General features: G+C 30.4%; 1 protein-coding gene across 1 annotated transcript in view; it reads left to right on the forward strand.

The window, feature by feature from the left end:
* Window positions 1-19558, forward strand: part of LOC107458704 (uncharacterized) — a 26954-nt gene extending 7396 nt beyond the window's left edge. The window contains exons 5-12 of the mRNA XM_052251559.1: window positions 109-225; window positions 1033-1152; window positions 11720-11826; window positions 13449-13573; window positions 14681-14734; window positions 17892-18001; window positions 18084-18197; window positions 19459-19558. Coding sequence (XP_052107519.1) covers window positions 109-225; window positions 1033-1152; window positions 11720-11826; window positions 13449-13573; window positions 14681-14734; window positions 17892-18001; window positions 18084-18197; window positions 19459-19558 — 847 coding nt within the window. The remainder of the gene's footprint in view (window positions 1-108; window positions 226-1032; window positions 1153-11719; window positions 11827-13448; window positions 13574-14680; window positions 14735-17891; window positions 18002-18083; window positions 18198-19458) is intronic.
* The last annotated feature ends 360 nt before the right edge of the window (window positions 19559-19918 follow it).

Genomic DNA, 19918 nt, shown 5'->3' on the forward strand with positions numbered 1-19918 from the left:
TATATATATATATATATATATATTGCCAAAATTAAAGTTCTTCATTCATTTAATAATTTTATGATTTTCTATGATCATTAAGGTTAATTAATGTACCTTAGCTTACAGTGACTTAGGTTATGGCGCTTATGGAATAGAAGGGAGTCAAGCTCTCCTTTTTCAACCATTTACAAATGTATATTTTGGGGCTGCTTATATTAGATGGTTATCAAATTTCGAAGATATGTAAGTTCTATATATATATACATATAGACTTCAACTTGCTTTTCATTCAAAACGTGCTTTGCACTTGGCATGTTACCTAATTCATGTATGAAGGGGTGTTCAGGGCCGATTTAAAAATAAATTAATTAATTTGATATAAAATTATAAATTGAATCAATTCATGTAAAATTAGTGTATATAATTTTATAAATTTTATATAATAACTTAATCACATTTTATCTTTAATTTAAAAATTAACTTTAATAAATAATTATATATTTTTGTACCAAAATAAATTATTCTAAAACAAAAATAATATCGCATAATATAAAAAATATTAATTAAAGTATAAAAGTATAATATAATATCACTAATTTTACTCTAAAATATATGTTTTTATTGTAAAACATAATTTTAGGTCAGTTCGGATGACCTGAAACATAACTCAAATTCCACTAAAAAATAACCCTGGATAAAAATGACAAACTTAAATTTAGCAAAATATGTCTAGAATCCGAGTCGATCGGATTTTTAACACCCCTGCATGCATGTATATGTTGTGTGTCATTAAAGAGTTTGTCATGAAAATTATTTCTTTCAAAAATTTAAACGGATAAAAAGAGACTGTTATTTGTTTTATACTAAAAAAAAAATTTTAAAATCAATAAAAATTAAATTTTAGACTTTTAAATTATAAAAATTCTGATATATTATAAAACTATTCTTTTTAAAAATTTAAACCAATAAAAAGAGGCACATAAATAATTATATATTTAACCGTTTTCTCTTATAATAAATTTTTCCTCTAAAATAATTGTTATCTTGCAGAGCAAGAAGTGAAGAGTTTATTGTGAGAGCATATAAAGGTGGCACAAAGAGAGTAACTCACAAATCAACTTTGCAATTTTGGAAAAGCTATCTCTTAGCCAAAGAAAGTTTTCCATCAAGGTGAACCCTCATCGTGATAGATTATTGAAAATGTGTTGTTCCTTCAAAGTTCTCAAACTTTAATATGGTAATTTAGAAACGTTTTACTCTTATTATTCAGTTCTAATAAGAAAAGAATAATACAATTAAAATTGATTCATAATTAGTCAATAAAACTTTTGTACGTAGATTCAAAAATTGAAAAATTGTATATCAAAAATTTAAATAACACAATGTACAAAATTTTTGATAGACTGATAGTTAATTATTATTGACTATTTTTTTTTATTTTTCCGTATTTATCCTTTATTCTTATGTGAACTTATATAAATGTTAGGATCTGTTTGTTATATATAGAAGGTAATCTCAAAATTGTTTGCCGTGTGATATGTAGAAGCTAAGATACTCCTTTTTTTTTTCCCTCCAGGTGTAGTGTAACCAATAGAAAATATGTTGTGCTTGTTTATTTTTTTTAGAAATAAAAAACTCTACACAATAAAATGGAGCAAGTAGAACAAAGAATAAACAAAATAAAGTTAGAAACTATAGTCATTTCTGACACAATAAAGTGGAGCAAGTCAGAACAAAGAATAAACAAAATAAAGTTAGAAACTATAGTCATCTCTGACATAGCCATTAATAACTATAGGAGTCTTGATAGTTGTTCACTGTACTATTTTATTGATGATTTCCTCTACACCCAAGTGTTTGTTTTTAAAAATTATATAATTCTTTTCAAGCCAAATATTCTAGATAACAGCAAAGTAACTAAGCAACCATCGTTTGTGTTCTTTTTTTCCTTTAGGAGCTTCAATCCAACTCTCAAAGTGTTACTTAATTTACCTGGGACCGTCCACAGTTTATTTGACACAAACAACCAAACACACCACACTTACCAAAAATATTCACAACTAATAAACAAGTGAAAAATGTGCTCTACCTCTTTTTTACACAATACACAAAAAATATATTTCTAACCAATAACACCTAGTTGACACAATCTTTCTTTAGTGTTTACTCTTCCTACCAAAACAAACCAAACAAATAATTCAACTCTTGGTGGAACATAACCTCTCTATATAGTGCTAGTAAAACTGTAACTGATGATATCCTCCGGGATTATTTCTGCCTGCATAACCTGCACAAAGAGTTAGTAGAATAAATTCATTTTTTTTATCAAAGTTCTATATGACTCGATCCTCTCGCACAGTAGTTAGCTTGACCAACTATAAGGTTTTATGGAGCTGATTAAGTAATTCCATCTTCCATTGGAACAACTCCTTTATCCATTGAAAATTTCATATCCATTCTAACCCATCCCTGAAACCACAAACCCTTATAATAGAACCTCATTGGTTTGAAACTGAGAAAAAGTCTTGAAAAAATATCTTTCAATGCACCACTTTGTAGCCAGATGTCCTCCCAGAATCGAACTCTCCTTCCATCCCCTATCTCCCAACTCAAGTCCCGAATCAACTTCTCCCTTACATGTAGATTAATAATCTATAACCGACAAATATCCTTCCAAGGACCACCCTATTTAGGCACAGGTTGACTACTAAGCATCTTTGATGGATTCAAGTTATTACACAAACACATAATCTTCTTCCATAACAAACAATCTTCTTTTGAAAATCATCATCACCACTTAAACAAGAGGGTTGTTTTGCGAATCATTGCATCTTCTACTCCCAGACCGCTTAATTTTTTCGGAGCTTGCACCAGTTCCCATTTTACTAATGGAACCCCAGCTTTCTCATCCTCCTTACTCTACAAAAATCTCCTTTGCAGTGAAATCAACTTTTCTGCCTAGACTTTGGCATCTTAATATAAGCTAAGATAATACACAGGCAGACTATTAAGGACAGACTTAACAAGAACTAGCTTACCAGCCTTATTGAGTGCTCTTGCTTTTCACATACTGAGTTTTGCTTCCACTTTGTCTATCACTGGTTTCTAAGTCTTGACAAGTCTTGGATTTGAACCTAGAGATATTCCAAGATACTTTACTGGTAGCGAATTCTCCTTGCACCCCAACAAACTGCACATCCTTCGTGTCCAACCTGGCTCACAATTGACAGGAATCAAACTTGACTTTTCAAAGTTGATGCTCAACTCAAACATAATCTCAAAGCACCTCAACAGCCTCTTATAGTTTCTGATAGTGTCTTCCTCCTGAGGGCAGAATAGGATAGTATCATCTGCAAATTAAAGATGAGACAGTTCAATACTATCCCTTCCTACCAAAAGAAGCGTAATTTGCCCATTCCATACTGCCTCCCCAACCATTCGATATAAAACACCAACAACCAATACAAAAAGAAAAGGAGAGATAGGATCACCCTACCTCAGATCACATTCCATCCGAAAAGGCTTAGACGGGGACCCATTTATGAGAATCGACATAGATATTGTACCAACTATTCGCTGACCCATTCTCTCCACCTAAGACCGAACCCCATCTTATGTAAAACAACATCCACAAAATGCCACTTGACCCTGTCACATGCTTTCTGAAAATCCAACTTAATTATAGCCGCGCACATCTTCCAGACTTTTAGCCACTGGACAGTCTCACACGCTATTAGTGTCCCATCATGTATTTTTCTCCCCTTTACAAATGCACTTTGAGTCTTCCCTACAAGACCTGGCAGCACTCTCCGCATCTTCTAAGAAAACACCGTAGAAACAATTTTATACACACACCCTACCATACTTATCAGTCGAAGGTCCTTTATCTCCGTAGCTTCAACAAATCTGGGTGCTAAAGCCACCTAGGTAACATTAGAGTCTTTAGATAGCTTGCCTGACTGAAAGAAACTCAAGACGGCAGCAGTAAACTCCACTCCAATCTCGTCCCAGCACTTTTTGATGAAATTCATATTGTACCATCACTCCCTGGTGTAGTCGACTCACAATCTCAAACTTCCTCTTTGATTTCTACACAGGAAGGCATTCGTTCTGGATCTGCAGACTCATCCTCGGTTATTCTATTCACCAGTCCGTCACGAAAACCTATAAGTGGAGAAACTTCCTAATGGTATAAATCCTTATAAAAGTTCATGATTGCAACCTTAATTCTTGCCTGATTCCTCACCAATCTCCCATTGATCATCAATGCTTCAACCCAATTGTTCCTCTATCTCATCAAGGCTACACTGTTAAAATACCTGGTATTCTTATCCATATCCTTCACATGCTGAGATCGTGACCTTTGTTTCCAATGACTTTCTTTCCTGACATACTACTTCTCACAGGAACACACCAACGCCTTTCGTTGTGCTTCCACAATCCCGTCATACTGCTCCTTATTGACCATATCATCTATCTTCTTGATCTCATCTTCAAACTTCTTTATCCTCACATCCATAACACTAAAATTCTTCTTGTGCCATTTTCCTAACGGAACAGTCAAAGCCTTCAACTTATCACTAAACTGCACATCCCCTAAACCTCTCCATTCTCTCCTAACCATTCTCAAAAAACCTTCATGTATGAACCAAGAATCAAGACTCCGAAAAGGTCTCGATACCCTTGCCATTCTTATGTCTTCCACAACTAGCGGGCAGTGATCTGATAACCCTCTCGACTCACTTTTGAGGCGCAACTCCGGAAGCTCTTCCAACCACTCCATTCTGACTAGAATGCGGTCAATGTGACTACATGACCCCAAAACCATGTAAACACATGGTCATTTAGAGCAAGGTCCACCAACTCCATATCCTGGTTCCAGATTCAAAAGTATTCCGCTGAAGCATTCAAAGTGGTAGCTCCTTTCCTCTCATCTATGTTGACAATCTCATTAAAGTCACCCATATAGCAGAACGGAACCTGGCACAATCCTGACAAAAAACTCAATTCTTCCCATACCTCAAGTTTGTCTTCCTTTGTATGTGCACCATATACCAGACAGACAGCACATCTAAAATTATTTTTTAATAACACTCCCTCAATGTACAACCATCTCACCTGTTTATAACAATTACTCATCCTAAAAACGATATCATCCCACAATAATAACAAACCACCAGAAGCCCCCTCTAACCCCACAAATTCCCAACAAACCGTATTACTCCCCTAAAGTTGCATCATATCAAACTTTGTTACCACATTTTTTTTTTGTTTCTATTAATTCCAACGTGTTCAAATTATATTTTCTCCTAAAACTTCTTACCATACTTACTTTTCTAACACCTCTCAAACCCCTAACATTCACAACATATACTCTATCGATCACAGCTGCATCGTTTTCATTGGCCGCCACAGGACAACCTACATGTGCCATACCACCTATGGCTAATCTGCTCACCTCCTCACGTTTTCCAGCCTTCATCGCAGCAATCTCGAGCGTTGTTCACTCTCCAACCCGACCAATACCACCGATCGGTTCGGCCACCACTGGTGTGCTCGGACGCCACCATCACCGACCTGACCTGCCTCAGCAGAAGGCCACATGACCTCACTGCCTCCCTAACCTACCAGCGTGCAACCTGATACAGTCTTTATCTCCTTGGATAGCAGGGGCATCTTATGGCCATGGAGCTCTATCCATTACCTTCCCAGCATGTGTTTTTTGGTCTTGGCCTATTAAACCCTTATCCAAATTTTTATTGAGCCTCCTATAATTATTTTTACTTAAAAAGAAAAAAGCTCACTTGACCAAAAAAAACTCTTCTAATAGAGAAAAAGAAGCTTAGTAATTTTTCATAAAAACAATATATTACAATCATATGCATATTTTTCTAAGATAATAATATTATCGTTTCATTTGTTAATTGTTTCAAAGCAGAATACATAAATATTAAAAAACATAAATATGTTTTAAAATATAAATAAATACTATACAGAAAAAATATAAAAATCGTTATATATCTCAATATGTTCATATTTCTATTGAAAACACTTAACAAATGCAACGTAATTAATAATAATCAATTGTAGAAAAGATATTATCAATTGCAAATGAGATTTATAAACTATATCCGTTAATATTTGTTACATTTAATTTAGGATAAACTACTAAAATAATATCGAAAAATTTATACCGTTAACAAAAATAATTCTTAAAAATACAAATAACAAATAATAAACTTTTGAATAATTTAAAAATATAACAAAAATGATCTCATAAATATTATACTTTTTATTAAATAACAAAAATCTTTTGTATTTAACAAATAATTTATCCATTTGATTTAAATTTTTGTAAGACATTTTAATAGAAGGTGCATACAAAAAATCAAAACAAAATTTAATCTCTAGATACGAGGAGTTTTGTGTTCAATATATAAATTAAATCCTTTTTTAAAATATATATTTAATATCTTTTGTTTTTTTGCATTTTTAAATCTTTTGAAAGCTCATTTATGATTTGGATTTTTTAAAATTATTTTTGTCAGTAATTTAAACTTTTGAATATCATTTTAATAATTTACTCTTTATTTTATTGAACCGTTGGTCTAAGAGTTAAAATTAATGTAACTGAGATAGTTGATAACCTCATCGAATTTTAGTTTGACATGATTTGATAAAATTTTTTCGAGAAGTGCTTTACTTTTTAATAATATAAGTATTTTATTTTATATTTAGTAAATAAAAAAATAATGTATTTGTGTTTATAATTTTAAAAAATTAGAAATTTTTTGAAAGCATATAAAAATACTTTTATCATAATTAGCTTATATTTATTAAAATTAAAAAATTTAATATAACTCCATATAGTAATAAATATCTAAATTTATCTTTAATTAATCATTAATGCCAAATTTCATTTATGATGAAAATTTTCATTTTTTTTGTGTCTGTTATAATTTTTAAAATTTTTAAAGCTATTTAATTATACTAAACACAATTGTTATTGTTTGTATATTTTAAAAGTCACTTTTATTTTAGAAGTCACGTTTGAAAAGCTAATTTTTTTTTAAAAGACAATTTTAATAAACTAAAAACTTTAGCCTATCAAGCCAAATTGTTGATAGATTGGAAAAGAAAAATGTCAATAAATTTAATATAAAAACCGTTGTTTGAGATAATTATGGTTTTGACAATAATGGTGTCAATCTATTTAATATATAATCATCTATGATTTTTATAATAAAAGGTTTCATTAGCTAGTGCAAGTGTAAGGACAACCACCCTGATTAAGGTTGGTTTTATCACTGGAGGTTTTTAAAAAAACTCTTATGCTACCAATCGGGCTTTGTACTTGTTGAGTTATTATCTGAATTATACTTAATTCTAAACACTCATTTGCTATCAATTTCTTTTTCATCTGGGATAATGGTACTAGCTGCCAAATATTACTCTTGAGCAAAGCATCATATTCAGCATTCATAACATCTTTCCGCTTAGGATGCAATAACGTATTTTTCATAGACTTTGGCCCCATAGCAACTTAAAAAATTCTAGGTTGCAACACACCTGACTTGCTTCCTGTCACCATAGGATGAGTGTTGGTTATAGTACAATCTCAAGATCTAAGATGAACAATCGAGTTCTGAATAGTATTTAGCTGAGGTGAGAAAGTGTGAGAAGTGAATTGATGAGGACTATGAATAGCAATAGATGATGAGGATTGATTGAGGTAATGTAAGTGGTTCGGCGACAAATGCTATCTGTTGATCAGTTTGTGTTGAGATCAAGAGTTGATTTAGTCTTGAGGGAGGTGAAGATGAGGTTGTGATTGCATTGCTTGAGCTGACTTATGTAATCTGACTTTTAGACAAATAATTTCTCACTTGGTGACAGATTCTAAAGTGTTGGTGTTGGTGTTGGATGAGTATTAATAGGTTGAGTTGCTGTTAAGAAAGCATCTCTCTTCAGTTTAGCAGGCATTTCATCCCCAACAAGAAGAGTCAACCCTATTTCTACTACATGTCTATGCTTCCTCTCTGCAATGCCATTTTGTTGAGGGATGTGAAAACTTTAACAATCTATCATACTCAACAGCATTGTCAGATTGAAACATCTTTAATTTGGAATTCAACTGTAATTTAACCATCTTTTTGAAATTTTGGAATATTAATTTACGTTGTGTTTTAGACCTCAACAAGTATGCCAAGTAAATTTTGAATTTGCATCAATGAAATTAACAAAGTAAAAATTATCAAATTGATATGAGACTGGAGCAGGTTCCCAAATATCTAAGTACACTGATTTTAAGGGAGTAGTATATACAAATTTTGAAATTGAAAATGGGAGTTAATGAGTTTTTCCCGAATTACATGTTGTATAAACTAATTTATTCTTAACAGAAGACAAAGTACAAGACTTCAACACTACATTTACTACTCTGTTTGATGCATGACCCAGCCTTGCATGCCAAAAAAGAAACTTATCAATTGTCATGAGTACAATGCTATAAGCACCTGGGTTTATTTTCAAAGGAGTAAAATTAAAAAACTTATATAGTCCTTTCTCTACATCTTCTTGAAGAATCAACTCTTTAGTTTTTTGAGATTTCACATAGCATTGGTCAACATGAAACTCAAAAAACACACCATTATCACAACATAATTTATTCATGATAAGAAAGTTGTTGGTAATTTTAAGTACATACAGTAAGTTAGCCAACAAGAATTGCCTAGAACTTAAATCAGTTTTGAAATATGAGTTTCTAACAGAGTTGATTTGTAAGCAACTTGCTCTGATCCTGCATAGCTTTCTCCTTCTGTCAAGTTCTGAGGATCTAGAGTCATATGATGTGTGGCTCCACTATCCGGGTACCAATTCTGATCGTACATTGTTGCTGGTGTGGCCACCACATTGCTGAGATTTGCCTGAGGAATGGCTTGTGATCCTAAATGACCATATTGTGATCTCTGGCTTGACTCTTCTAAATCAAAACAAATTTACGTTAAATCTGTACCAACACCTGAGAGGTAGAATCGATGGTTTAGAATTTCAATTTTTGCGGCAACGGTGCCATTTTTGATGAAGGGAAAATTGATGGTTTAGAATTTCACAATAAAATCTCGTTGCAAGTATAGTTTCTAAATCAACAAACAATCCTTTCATACAAAAATTTGGTTGTCATAAGTAACAAACCCTAAAAATATAAATCGAAGTATTCAAATATCGGATCGTCTCTCAAAGGAATTGCAGGGAAGTGTTCTTATTATTGGTTATGGGACAAGTATTTTGGGGTTTTGAATAAGGAACATGAAGAGTAAATTGCAAGAATTAAACTAATAGCTAAGAAAGCTCTTGGTAAGGAATGAGAACTAGAAGTCCTATCCTTATTATCCTCCCAAATTGTGACAAGAATTGTCCATTGCTCCACTTAGTTAACCTCTAACTATGAAGGAAAGTCAAGTGGAAATAATCAATTTGATTCCTCAAGTCCTAGTCAACTCCTAAGGAAAGACTAGCTTTAGTGGAATTCAAATCAACTAGCAACTTTCAATTATTAATTAACAAAAGAGTTTGATAACTCAAGAGTCTCTAATTACTCAACAAAAGTCAAGAGGAGAAAAATCTACTCTAGCATCCTTCCAAGCATTTTGTCAAATACTTGGAAGGCATAAAAGAAAAGCGTAGTAAAATGACAAGAAATATAAAATCTAACACTACCAAGTGCAAGGAAATAATAAGAACAAAATAATTAAACAATAAAGGAACATAAAACATGAATTGCATTAAAAGAAAAATAGAAGGAGGAAGAGTGCATCAATATAAAAGTAAAGAATTACAAGAAGTAAATCACTAATCTAAGAAAGCAAAGGTAGAAAAACAAGAATTGATAAAAGAAAAGTAAATCAAAGCATGAATTAAACCTAGATCTAAGTATTCCTAATCTACATCTAACCTAATTCTAGAGAGAAGAGAGAGTTTCTCTCTCTAGAAACTAACTAAAGCATTCCCTCCAAAATTCAATTATGACTTCCCCCTTGACTCCTCTTGATTTCTGCATGAAATAGGCTCAAAAGTGAGTTGGATTTGGGCCTGGGAAATCCAGAATTTGCCTCTATTGTTTTCACTTTAATGAAGTCACGTGCGAGCGTCGACGTGTATGCGTGGGTCACACATACATGTCGCTTGGCGATTTTTCATCCACGCGTACGCGTCATGTATGCGTACGCGTCACCGTGCGACTTCAACTTCACGCGTGCGCGTCGATGAGTGCATCCCAAATCCTTGATTTTCCATGATATCTCCATTTTGCATGCTTTTCTCTTCATTTCTTTGATCCATTCCTAACCTTTTCAACCTGAATTCATTAACAAACACATCAAGGTATCTAGTGGAATCAAAAGTGAATTAAAACTAACCAATTAAAGGCCTAAAAAACATGTTTTTACACTTAGCACAATTTAAGAAAAAATCATGAAACCATGCTATTTCATTAAATAAATATGAAAAAAGTGGATAAAATCCACCTAAATTAAGCACAAAATATACCACGAAATAGTGGTGCATCAGAGCTATATGACCAATCTTTCCACAGACTTGAGAAATTGGCCTGCCTCCACCATCATTAAACTGATATTACTGTTGCCACTCACCATTAGTGAATCTTGCACCATCACTATTTTTGAATCTTGAATCAATATTGTCATACCTTCCTCCATTTGAGAAGAATTGTCCACCCGTCACTGATCTGCCTCCTCAAAAGCCACCTCTATACTTCTAAAGCTTCTCCTAAAACCTCCTCTACCATTATAAATTATTGGAGTGTTGAGCTAAATTAGCCTGAATTAATGAATCTGGTTGTTTGAACCTTTCAAGCATACTTTCATGTGCAACTAGCAATGCTTCTAACTCTCCAACTGAGAGACTGGTTGGTCTTTATTTACACCACAACTGTGATCTCTATCAATGCATTAATCTGATTACTTTTTCGAATCGGTTCACCTATTGATTGCTAACACATACTCACTTATTGCACTTCCAATCCTTATATTACTTAACTTATTCTTCAATTGCATTATTCTGGCTCTGATTTGAGATTATAAATAATCTTCTAACCTGTTTCACACTTGATACGCATATACATACACCTACCATGCGAGTAGTGAAAGGTTTTGACATGGAGGCTAATAACCAAGACCATAACAATGCATCTTATCTTTTTCACCTGTGAAACTCTAGATTTCTTGCTCCAGTTACATCAATTTGCCACGGCATATGTTATTGCTAAATTTGTGAAATGAATCTTAATTACACTGTTAGTTAAGCTCTTAGCTATATATAGTAATTTCTTACCATAACTAACTAACAGATGCACTCTCTCTTCTAACTAATTTGCAACGGCTTAGACTCATCTGCTCTGCGGTGCACATATTCTTATCATGCAATTCATCTCATAGTCTATTAGTTTTTATGACAAAAGTATCTAAAATTCGATTTTTATTATTAAAAAAATCCAGTATGTAAGATAAGAAAAGGCATATACAAAATTTCTTTCCCAAATAGTTTCACACAAACGCAATGGTCTTTAATAAACTTTAAACAGTAAAGAATAAGGGAAATATCCTAGATGATATTTACCATATATATTATTTCTTTTTTAGGTTGTAATTTAGGGAAGGATTGAACATAATAGGAGTGGATTAGAATATCTTATTGCCATTTTTTTAAATTTGTGCAGAAACTCTTTTGATGAAAGAAGATCTGAGTTCAGGAGTGGTCTATCTCAAGCTCATTCTCGTACTGGATCTGTTGGATCTTTTGTACTTTTATCAGATATTTCAAAAGGTGAGTGATCGATTCATCCAAGTGCACCATATATATACCGTAATTGCTCTTTAATTATTTGAATTTCACTTCGTTTATTCTATTATTGTATTGATCTTAGCAGACAATAACAATTTTTTAATATAACTTTGTAAAGTGTCATTCTTAATGGAATATATATTGTCGGATGAAATTCGGTTATTCCAGAAATACCAATGTTTCAATCTTTTTAGCCGTTAATTTTAATTATATATAAATTTTATAATTAAAATTAATAGCTAAAATTATAGTAAAATTAGTATTTATGAAATATCTAAAAAGTTTCATATATTATTAATATGTCGTAAAATTCAACTCAACTAACAATAATTTTGGATTTCCTTTTCACGAATCATATATTTTTAATTAGGGGTATATATAATTTTTAAAATTATATATAACAAAGTAAAATCTTGAAAGTGAACATTAAACTTAATAAATATTATAATATTTATATTAAAATAAATAATTTGAAAACAAAAATAATATTATTATATAGTATAAAAATATTAAGTAAAATATAAAAATATAGTATTAATAACTTTAGGATAAACTATCTGTCCAAAATATAAATTTAATGGCTGACCCAAAAATAACACTCAGTAGGAATCCATTTAAAGTCGATGAAATTAACTTGAATAGCCAAAAATATAGGATCATCATCAGAGGAAAAATTATTTTAACATAATAACTTACAAAATCAAAAGATATGAGATTAAAGAAAATGGTACTCTCTTTCCTGCAATATAATTAAATATTTAAATGGCACTAGTCTTCTCTTCCGTTAGTAAAAAAATATACATTCTCCTCTTCTATAAAATCAAAATTAAAAAATATACATTTTAGTTTATTCGACCAAAATATCCATCAAATCATTGTATAAATATTTTAGCAGTGACAATTATTTGGTTGATTCAAATTATACAAATGATAAAAACATGAAATATATATTTATTATTAATATAATAAATCATATTTATTTTTAATATTTTATGTCATAATATAAAATATTTTAAATTTTGATAAAAAAATCTTAAACTTGAATTTTTTATTTATTTCATGATTAATAATAAAATATTAAAAATAAATAAAACTTTATGTTAATAATAAATATATATTGTGTATGATTATTATAATAATTATTTGAATCAACTAAATAATGATTACTAATTTATTCATCGTAAAAAATAATGCAATTTATTTTTGTGACATTATAAGATATCTCTTATTAAATAATTTGATATCTCTCATAAAAGATTGGCGATTTTATTTGGGGTAGCAATTACTTATAGTTATATATGAAAGCAATAATAATAGTGTAGTTTATTTAGTAGATATCTTGTTAGAAACAATTTATCTTTTTCTCAGAGTGATTTATCACACTAATAATTTAGTTATTTTTTTTACTCCTTGTCCCCCTTCTGTATACTGAGTAGATGAAATTGTGGGAAAACGAAATGTTATGTGGGGTGTTAGATTCATCTCTCTTCTACCCTGGTGGTTTTAAGCTGCGTAATTTACAAATGGATTGATAAGTTTATTGTTTGGTTACAATCTTGTTTCCTCTTTCATACTCTTATAATTTTGTTCCCCTTCAAATATAGAAACAAGTGGTGACACATACTGGGACTCTAGAGTATCTGCAGAAAATATGGAAGATATGTGGAATCATCCTGTTGTCCGAAAAGAGTGGATTAAATCGAAACAGGAACCAGGGAAAGTGCTTATGGCTCGTTTCTAATATATATTTTATATTAGTGACTAATTTTAAAATATACCTATCATAATTATATATATAGCGAGGGAGATGTTAAACAAACCAAGACGGATTCACAAAAGCAGTAAGGCCAAATTAAAAAAAAAAATGTTATTTTTTTCAAACAAAGTAAGAAAATGCCGAGTCAAATTTAACTTCTTTTGAGTTTTGAAGGTAAATGCTATGGTGTCTATTCGATTGTACCTAAGTTACTAAAAAGAGTAAATAAATAATATTTAATAAATTTTACATAATTTATTTTTTATTTTAAATATTTTATTTTTTATTTTAAAAGGTAAATTAGGCAGTTTAGCCACTATAATAAAGGTACCATAGAACGCACCTCTTTTGAAATGACGAATTGACTCATTTTACTAGTTTTTTTATTTTTATTTGTTTTATAAAAAAACTAAATTATGAAAAAATTACTAGATAATTATTTTAGCAATTTTTGGCTAATAACCATGCATGTCAAATAATTTTATTATTTATATATTTTCATACTACACACAGTAAAGTCTAAAAATTTAGTTAAGAAATTAATATTATAATAATAAAAAACTTATATATTTGTTTTTAAGAAAAGAAAAAAGACCAAACGAACACACTCATGTCCGCTCAACTTTGTTTCTCTTAATTTAGAAGTTATTCAAGTCGAGCTAAAATAATCCGTTTATAAACGAGTCATACTTTTATTAGCATGATTCTACTTATTTTTATGAGCAAACAGAGTAAATTCATGAGTCTCTGTATCTTTTTTAATTTCTCATAAAAATGATGGTTTTGTCCTTCTTAATAAAAAACAACCAAATGTTAATATTTGCGGAGAAAGAGGCTTATAAAATTAAAGAAAAATTGCCCTAGTGACATGGTCACACATAATGGGTACCAAATCTGTTAATCATTGAATAGAATTTTCTTTAATTTTATAAACTAAAGCCAAAATATTTTCTCTCTTATTTTTCATATAATTAAACATGGAACAACTCCTTTTTTCATAAGAAAATGTATCTTTGACATAAAATAAATTTGAATATGAATTGGTTCTTTATCATACTATTCTTTTATTTTTCCTTGCAGGCAGTTGCAGATATAATTCTATTCAAATACCTTCAAACAAAGAAAATGAAATCTGTGAGTAGACAATCTTACAGAACGATTTTGATTCGTGCATAAGAATAATAGAAAATTATTATTAGGATATATATATAACCTGTTGAAAAAGTTGACAACCATTATAACTATATTGAAAACTTTTATTTGGGGAGCTATCTTCTTTTATCATTATAACAGTGATTGTTTCCTGATCATGACAAATAACATTAGAATAATGGCATAGACATGATCAAATGAATTAATGTAGTAAAGATGTAATATGAGAAGGAGATCGTGCTAGAATATTTTTGCTCAAACAAGTAAATTATGAATGTTTACCAAGTCTTTGAACTTGTATGCATCACAATATATTAGCATATAGTTCAAAAAGGGTTTGTTTGGGTGGGCTTTTAAGAAAAGATCTTTTTTCGAGTTATCTTTTTTTAAAAGATCTTATACAGAAGTAAAAGTAATTTTATGTTTGGATATCTCATGTAAAAAGGTCTTTTTATCTATCAATTATATTTGGGTATAACAATATAAAAGTACTTTTTTGTTTATTTATTACATGAAAAACATCTTTTTTTAAGAAAAAAAGATCTTTTAAAAAAAGATGTAAATTACAGCTTCTCAAAAAAGATCTTTTTTTTTATTTTACTAGTGCTTTTACTTTTACTACTAGAAATTTGTCAAACACGTTAAAAAATTAAAAAAGATCTTTTTCATTGAAAAAAAATCTTTTTTTAACAAAATAATGGCGCCCAAACATGCACAAAATCCTTTTGCTAGTTTAAAATAACTTCTGAAGTTATGGACTAAAATATAATGATCTGAATTAGAGTTAAATAACAAACTTAACTACAATCATCAAAATAACTTCTAAGACACTTTGGATTACAAGACAGTTACTAATTAAGGTCTTTAAAAAAGACTTCAGATTTAGACTAACCCTCCACCAATTTAAAAATTTTAGATATTATTGCCTTAAGTCTTCTTAGACTAGGAAGTGACTTAAATTAAATACTTCAGCAACCTATCTTATACAAGACTCAAATTAGACCAGAATCTAACTTAAGAATGTTAGATATTATTTCTTCAAACTTTCTCAAGCCAAGTCTTGATGACTCAAATTGGATATTTTACCCATTTAAAAACTTTGGATATTTTTCTTACTTTCTTAGGCAAGACTTAGATTAGATCGCAATTTAATCTAAGAACATTAAATATCCTTTTCTTAAAATTTCTCAGGGTAGAGATCACTACTGGATCAGGTTACAATGAAAAACCGTTGAGTTCAAATACTCCGTATTATCCAGGGTGTTTAGAAATTCTCAAGTTTAACAACTTAGTTGAGAAACCAAACATATCTCAGATATATAAGAGAATTTATTGGGTCCAGAAATAGATTAAGAACCTATCCTATTTCTGAGATATAGTCTAAAGATGCTTTCCAATACAGGAATGTAATCTACTTGGAGATGTAACTTATGAGGTGAGGATACGGAGAGGAAGTTTTGAGAGCAGATTCTTCGAAATCTTGATCTTCTCAAAATCTTTGTCAACCTAAAGAGATTCCATGACTTTTTTATTAAAATAGTCTTCAAGTCACAAAGTATATTTTGGAAACCTTTTCCACCTGTTGTCCTTATATTTTCCTAACAATAAATAAACGGTGATCCTTTGGCCATATATAAAGGTCCAAAACGTGTGTTTTATTAATATGACTTTTTTGAGGTTAGCAATTTGGCACTCTTATTAGTTTTACAGACGGGAATAAGATATACGAAGTTTTGGGATTTGAATCTAAAGTTTGAATTTTATTTTAGAGAGTAAAGTGTGATTTTTTATTCTTGAATAATTTCTCTTTCATATTTATTTTTGATCCTACTTATGAAATAAATGGTGAGATATCACACTTTATTCTCTAAAGTGAAATTCAAACTTTAAAGGATCTAAATCCGAAATTTTGAGGTATACTGAACTGTTGCTTCTAAAATAGGTTGACTACTTCTAGAAATTAAATAATCTAAGAACCGGACTGAAGTGGCCAATTAACTTAATCGGGTTAATTGGGAACTAACCACCAGATCAGTTTGCATTGGTTTGGGGTAAAAATTGGTTGTTAGTGAACCAATTAAAAAAAAATAGTTAAATGGATTTTATTTTCAACGATTAATTAGTTTAGATAAACTATTAAAAATATATTCAGATTATTTTATTGTTGACGAAAATGCTCTCAAATTTTGTTGTTGACTAAAATGTATTCAAATTATTTAAAAACATGACACAAATGTATATCTATGAACTGAGACGTCATATATTAATGGAAAAAAATAATGTGGCAAACGAAGTTTTTGATGTGGCCAGTGAAACTCTGACACTAGTAAGTGAGTCACATCACGCTTTTCTGTTAACAGAAAAGGTATTTGATCAAGATTGGACATTTTTGGTATTTTTTAAATTATTTGAGAGTAATTTTGTCGATAACAAAATTCGAGAGTATTTTTGTTGGCATCAAAATAATTCAATTTTTTTAGTGGTTTATCTTTAAAATAATAAAATATTAAAATTTCATATTTTTAATTTTATTATATACTATTCAATTTGCATTCCTTAAATTTTTAAATCTTTAGTTTCACCAATTTTATGACTAGTTTAATTTTCTGAATCTTGCTTTTGAGGTAGTCTTATTTACTCAACTTAAATTCTGAAATTATATTCTTATATTCTTAGATATTTAAACTTTTTGAGTTTGAGAAGACACCTAATTTACTTGTATTACTTATGAAAATAAATCTTAGTACATATAACACTAGAGCAAACGCTAAATAATATTTTAATAAAATTATTAAATAATATTTAAGTTTGCTATTTATCAAAACTTAATTTGAGATATATATCTTGAAGTTACGAACGAAAACAAGAATCCATTTGCTACAATGGTTATTATATATGTTTTTTTCATGGGCTTAAATATGTTCTTGCCTCTTGGCCAATATTGCATGTTTTGACAAAACTAGGAAGGAATTTATATTTTTCTTGTGGTACAAGATTTGTAGTGTTCTTCATGTATGTGCGTTGATTTGGTGTAAATGACAACACAATTTTCAATCTTGTTCTTTCAAATTGTCAATTACTGTTAACATGTGAAATGTTGATTCCCTCTCACTGTCTCTAAATATTCTTTGGTTCAAAGACAATACTTTGTGCCATTTCAGAAGTTGTAAGCATGCGTTTTCTACATGGAGTTGGAGAGCGACCAGGAATAATGGGAATTAGCTATTCCACAGCCTACTGGATTTACATGTATGTTTAAAAAAATATATTCTCGATTGTTGCTAGATATTATTTTAGCCTTAATACTAATACAATTATCTTGCTTTCTTAGGCAATTGGGTTATAGGGCTTATAAACTTGAATCCCCTGAAGATTTATACAATCCATTTGTTTCCATGTACTTCGGAGCTGCCTATGTGACATGGTTATCCGAATATGAAGAGAGGTATGTTAAATTCAGCTATATACTTACATATTCTCTTTCAGTTGTATCAACTATGCATAATATTTTTAGTTTAAATAAATTAAAGTATATATACATATAACATATCTCCTTATCTCCTTAATATATTAAAAGTATATCTTATTCCAAATTATTTATAGTGAGATGTTATTTTTTTATTTATCATCTTTTACCTTAAAATAAAACCTGAAATAATTAATACTTTTTTTATTTCTTATTTATTTATTTACTTACCTAATTAATTTGTTTATATTATTAATTACCTAGAATTTCAATTCTTACTATTTTGGGTTTTTATAAACTGATACGAATAAATCTGAACTTTTGCAATAAATCTATAATTATGATTAGTAATTTTGGAAATAGAAGATTGAAAACAAATACCTTCAGTAATAAAATTCATAAATAATTAAATAATTTTTACTTGACATACTTTAAACTTAGTAACCTACTATGTATTATTTTATTTGTTTTTAGGATAAATCAAATCAAATAAATAAATAAATTGATTGTCATGCAATTAGGAGTAGTAAAGTGGGTCAACCTGTTTTACCCCACTCCGTCAAAGTTCGTCACAAAGCGGAGTAGATTAGTCCACTCTGCCAAAGTGATATAAACTGAGTTTGTTATCCTATCCTGTCGAAAAGTAAACTAGCTTAATGGGCTAGCAAACTGGCCCACATTCTCTCTCTATTTTTTTTAAATAATCTATATTAATATAATAAATATATACCAATAGTAATGATTAAAAACGGGTTCAACAATCAATATAGTCCCACATTCAAAATTAAAACAGTAGATCAGAGGGAAGCAAAATAAGAAAGCGGATAATTAGGAATAGATAAGTAATCATAATCCAAAAATTTAGGGACAATCAATACCTATAATAGAATCAAAAGCTCCACAACAAAACTAGCATAGCAACAACGAATTAGTTTGGTAAAATTTTAATAATAAAAGAAACAAAGCATCAACTGTACGAATCTGAAAAAACTACCAGAGTGAAGGATTGGTTGGCTAGGCCGTGATTGACAGCTTATCTGAGACACAAAAAGGTTGTTGGTACGTGTAGATGACGGAGGAGAGAGCTAACTGCTTCGATTTACAACAGAAGAGGAGGTTGGTTGCTGGGGTTTAGGGCAGAGGAGGCTCGCTGCCGCTAGTGCTGCTAGACTGCAGTTGGTGCTAACACCGCAGCTGGTGCTTGTTTGACATCGCATGATGATGAATACGCTCATTTTAGAAGCTTCGAAGATGATGAAGATAATGAAAGCGTTAGTGCATGGAGCTTCGATGATGAAGTTGATGAAGAGAGAATAAGAGAAAAGGGGCAAGCAGTGTGATTATGATTCTGAATGTTTGATGGGTGAAAGAAAAGAGAGAAGGGTGTTTTAATTTTAGGGTTTTTTTTTTGTCAAGTGGATTAGACAGTCTTAATTTTAGGCATTATCCATGCGTCACACACACACCCACACAACACATTCACACACACTACATAAATTTATTTTTTTTAAGTTCATTTTTTCTCCTGTGGGATTTGAACCCAAGTCTGGTTGTTAAGGAGGCATATAATATGCCACTCAACCAAGCCTCCAACCACTATGATTTGACATATTACCAAAATACCTTTTGTTTTTAAAAAATTAAAACCTCAGCCAGCTGGCCCAACTTGCTCTGTCCTGCCCGAGCCCACGGGTTCAACA

The sequence above is a fragment of the Arachis duranensis genome, chromosome 7 (genome assembly GCF_000817695.3).
Source record: "Arachis duranensis cultivar V14167 chromosome 7, aradu.V14167.gnm2.J7QH, whole genome shotgun sequence".
Taxonomy (NCBI): domain Eukaryota; kingdom Viridiplantae; phylum Streptophyta; class Magnoliopsida; order Fabales; family Fabaceae; genus Arachis; species Arachis duranensis.